This window comes from Babylonia areolata, chromosome 32 (genome assembly GCF_041734735.1).
Source record: "Babylonia areolata isolate BAREFJ2019XMU chromosome 32, ASM4173473v1, whole genome shotgun sequence".
NCBI lineage: Eukaryota > Metazoa > Mollusca > Gastropoda > Neogastropoda > Buccinidae > Babylonia > Babylonia areolata.
Genome location: NC_134907.1, coordinates 9997638 through 10002637, shown reverse-complemented (window position 1 = coordinate 10002637; position 5000 = coordinate 9997638). Strand labels below are relative to the sequence as shown.

At 43.7% G+C, this 5000-nt stretch overlaps 1 protein-coding gene across 1 annotated transcript in view; it reads left to right on the top strand.

Moving 5' to 3' along the window:
• LOC143276643 (sialin-like) overlaps positions 1-5000 on the top strand; it is a 28262-nt gene that overhangs the window by 2394 nt on the left and 20868 nt on the right. The window contains exon 3 of the mRNA XM_076581261.1: positions 1799-2085. Within this exon, the coding sequence (XP_076437376.1) occupies positions 1799-2085 (287 nt within the window). The remainder of the gene's footprint in view (positions 1-1798; positions 2086-5000) is intronic.

Genomic DNA, 5000 nt, shown 5'->3' with positions numbered 1-5000 from the left:
CTGAAACTCTTCTTCTTACTACTACTACTACTACCCTTATTGGTGCGATTTAATTGACTATATTGATCAAAATATATACAGAAATTGAGTAAGTACTGTATGGGGGGAGGAAGGTGGCAGAATGGTTAAGACGCTCAGCTGCCAATACAGAGAGTCCGTGAGGGTGTGGGTTCGAATCCCGCTCTCGCCCTTTCTCCTAAGTTTGACTGGAAAATCAAACTGAGCGTCTAGTCTTTCGGATGAGACGATAAACCGAGGTCCCGTGTGCAGCACGCACTTGGCGCACTGAAAAAGAACCCATGGCAACGAGAGTGTTGTCCTCTGGCGAAATTACATAAAATGAAATCCACTTTCATAGGTACACAAATATGTAAGCATGCACTCAAGGCCTGACTAAGCGCGTTGGGTTATGCTGCTGGTCAGGCATCTGCTCAACAGATGTGGTGTAGCGTGTATGGATTTGTCCAAACGCAGTGACGCCTCCTTGAGAAAGTGAAACTGAAACTGAAACTGGGGGGTTGTTGTGTGGGTTCATAAAAATATTTTATTTTATTTTTCAAAATATTTTTGTTATTGTTTGTTTATATCATTTGTATGACTATAATGATCAACTGACGCACTACTATAGGAATGGATAGCGTTTATATCATTTTATATGGGTGTATTGGTCAAAACATTAACATAATGAAAGACAAACACTCAGCCCTCAAGAACTATTTGGGATTTTGTAGGGATACTTTGTTTTACACACACACACACACACACACACACACACACACACACACACACGGCAAATTAATAACTCGATTTCTTTTAAACGTTTGGTAATTATGTGTACTTGGTTTGTTTTCGCTCAGTCTATTTTTTTAACGTTTCTGTTTTAAACGTATAGTAATGATTTTGTTCATTTGATTTGTTTTGTTTTTACACAATAAGTGACTCTATTTTTTTTCCCCTTTATCAATCAAGCGAGTGCTCGATATCAACTTTGATTTATATGCTATTTCTCTCATTTTACACAACTTACCAATTCATTCATACGTTTGGTCCTTCCTGTGTATATCATTATTTCTTTTTATTGTACACAACGTACTTATTCTTTGTTCCTTGTGGAGTGATGGCCTAGAGGTAACGCGTCCGCCTAGGAAGCGAGAGAATCTGAGCGCTCTGGTTCGAATCATGGCTCAGCCGCCGATATTTTCTCCCCCTTCACTAGACCTTGAGTGGTGGTCTGGACGCTAGTCATTCGGATGAGACGATAAACCGAGGTCCCGTGTGTTAGCATGCACTTAGCGCACGTAAAAGAACCCACGGCAACAAAAGGGTTGTTCCTGACTAAATTCTGTAGAAAAATCCACTTCGATAGGAAAAACAAATAAAACTGCACACAGGAAAAAATACAAAACAATGGGTGGCGCTGTAGTATAGCGACGCGCTCTCCCTGTGGAGAGCAGCCCGAATTTCACACAGAGAAATCTGTTGTGATAAAAAGAAATACAAATACAAATATACGCTATTTCTTTCATACTACACAACTTATCTTTTTATTCTTCTTTTTAAAATTTTTTTTTACGGTTTACTCTTCCTGTATATATAATCATTTCTCTTATTGTACACAGCATACTAATTCTTCTTTCTTTCTTTTTTTTAATTTTTTAAAATTTTTATTCCTTCCCACTTCTTCAACCCCACGGAAAAAACAACAACAAAAAATCCACCCATCATCGTCGTCATAATCGCCGACGTCATCATCGTCGTCACCTGTCACCCACTCCACCCCTACCCCCACCCCCACCAGTCCCCTGGTGGACTTCCCAGAGGTTCATCCTGTCCGTCATCTGTTTCTTCGGCTTCCTCTTCCTGTACGCCCAGCGCGTCAACCTCAGCATCGCCATCGTCTCCATGGTGGTCCACGACCATGGCCCCAAGGACTCCGCCATCAATGGAGCTGGAGCTGGAGGCCTCAACGTCACCCTGGTCAACGGAACCTCCCTCTACAACATTAGCAGCACCACCACCCCCATCTCAACCACGGTCAAGGTGGAGGAAGAGAAGTGTCCGGAGCTGTCTAAGAACGCCACAGGGGTGAGTTTGGTGGGGGTGGGGTTGTTTTGTATGCTGTATTTTACAGGAAGAAGGTGGTCAGAATAGTTAACGACATTTATCTGCTAATACATTGTCCACGGAGGAGTTGGAAGAGAAATGTCCAGAAGTGTCAAAGAACGCCACAGGGGTGAGTTTGGTGGCTGTGGAGAGAGAGGGGGCGGTTGTTTGTATACTGTATTTAACATGAAGAAGGTGACAGAATAGTTAAAACACTTATCTGCAAGTACATTGTCTGAGGAAGAGCTGGAAGAGAAATGTCCAGAAGTGTCGAAGAACGCCACAGGGGTGAGTTTTGTGTGTGTGTGTGTGGGAGGGAGGGGGGGCTTGGGGGGGGGGGGGGGTGTCGGTTGTCTGTATGCTGTGTTTTACAGGGAAAAGGTGGCAGAATAGTTTAAAAAAAAAAAAAATAAAATAAAAAAACCCACAAAAAACCGCCTATCTGCTACTACATTGTCCGAGGTGGAGGAAGAGAAAAATCTCCAGAACTGTCGGAAAAACGCAACAAGGGTAAGTTTGGTGTGGAAGGTGGGGGTGTAGGGTAGTGGGGTTGTCTGTATGCTGTATTTCACAGGAAGAATGTGACAGAATAGTTAAAACACTTATCTGCTAGTACATTGTCTGAGGTTGAGCTGGAAGAGAAATGTCCAGAAGTGTCGAAGAACGCCACAGGGGTGAGTTTGTGAAGCGGACAGGGAGTTCCACTGGGACAAACCCTCCTACACTCTCTTGTTTGTTTTTTTTGTGTTTTACAGGGAAAAGGTGGCAGAATAGTTTTAAAAAAATAAAATAAAATAAAAAAAATACCAAAAACCGCTTATCTGCTACTACATTGTCCGAGGTGGAGAAAGAGAAAAATCTCCAGAACTGTCGGAAAAACGCAACAAGGGTAAGTTTGGTGTGGAAGGTGGGGGTGTAGGGTAGTGGGGTTGTCTGTATACTGTATTTAACATGAAGAAGGTGACAGAATAGTTAAAACACTTATGTGCAAGTACATTGTCTGAGGAGTTGGAAGAGAAATGTCCAGAAGTGTCGAAGAACGCCACAGGGGTGAGTTTTGTGGGTGCGGAGAGAGGGGGAACGGTTGTTTGTATGCTGTGTTTTACAGGGAAAAGGTGGCAGAATAGTTATAAAAAAAAACACCAAAAACCGCTTATCTGCTACTACATTGTCCGAGGTGGAGGAAGAGAAAAATCTCCAGAACTGTCGGAAAACGCAACAAGGGTAAGTTTGGTGTGGGAGGTGGGGGTGTAGGGTAGTGGGGATGTCTGTATGGTGTGTTTCACAGGAAGAAGGTGACAGAATAGTTAAAACACTTATGTGCAAGTACATTGTCCACGGAGGAGTTGGAAGAGAAATGTCCAGAAGTGTCGAAGAACGCCACAGGGGTGAGTTTTGTGGGTGTGGAGAGAGAGGGGGCGGTTGTTTGTATACTGTATTTAACATGAAGAAGGTGACAGAATAGTTAAAACACTTATCTGCAAGTACATTGTCTGAGAAAGAGCTGGAAGAGAAATGTCCAGAAGTGTCGAAGAACGCCACAGGGGTGAGTTTTGTGTGTGTGTGTGGGGGGGGGGGGGGAAGGGGGGGGGTTGGGGGGGGGGGGGGGTCGGTTGTCTGTATGCTGTGTTTTACAGGGAAAAGGTGGCAGAATAGTAAAAAAAAAAAAAAAAAAAACAAACAAAAAAAAACAAAAAAACCCAACGAAAACCGCCTATCTGCTACTACATTGTCCGAGGTGGAGGAAGAGAAAAATCTCCAGAACTGTCGGAAAAACGCAACAAGGGTAAGTTTGGTGTGGAAGGTGGGGGTGTAGGGTAGTGGGGTTGTCTGTATGCTGTATTTCACAGGAAGAAGGTGACAGAATAGTTAAAACACTTATGTGCAAGTACATTGTCCACGGAGGAGTTGGAAGAGAAATGTCCAGAACTGTCAAAGAACGCCACAGGGGTGAGTTTTGTGGGTGTGGAGAGAGAGAGAGAGGGGGTGGGGGGGTTGTTTGTATACTGTGTTTTACAGAAAAAAGTGGCAGAATAGTTATAAAAAAACACACCAAAAACCGCTTATCTGCTACTACATTGTCCGAGGTGGAGGAAGAGAAAAATCTCCAGAACTGTTGGAAAACGCAACAAGGGTACGTTTGGTGTGGGAGGTGGGGGTGTAGGGTAGTGGGGTTGTCTGTATGCTGTATTTTACAGGAAGAAGGTGACAGAATAGTTAAAACACTTATGTGCAAGTACATTGTCCACGGAGGAGTTGGAAGAGAAATGTCCAGAAGTGTGGAAGAACGCCACAGGGGTGAGTTTGGTGGGGGTGGGGTTGTTTTGTATGCTGTATTTTACAGGAAGAAGGTGGTCAGAATAGTTAAAACCACGTATCTGCTAGTACATTGTCCACGGAGGAGTTGGAAGATGTCCAGAAGTGTCGAAGAACGCCACAGGGGTGAGTTTTGTGGCTGTGGAGAGAGAGGGGGCGGTTGTTTGTATACTGTATTTAACATGAAGAAGGTGACAGAATAGTTAAAACACTTATCTGCAAGTACATTGTCTGAGGAGTTGGAAGAGAAATGTCCAGAAGTGTCGAAGAACGCCACAGGGGTGAGTTTTGTGGGTGTGCGGAGAGAGGGGGGCGGTTGTTTGTATGCTGTATTTCACAGGAAAAAGTGGCAGAATAGTTAAAGACGCTTATCCGCTTGTACATTGTCCTAGGTGGAGTTGGAAGAGAGATGTCCAGAAGTGTCGAAGAACGCCACAGGGGTGAGTTTTGTGCGGGCGGAGAGAAGGGGCGGGGTCGGTTGTTTGTATGCTGTGTTTTACAGTGAAAAGGTGGCCCAATAGTTATTTAAAAAAAAAAAAAAAAAACACCAAAAAACAACCCACCAAAAACCGCTTATCTGT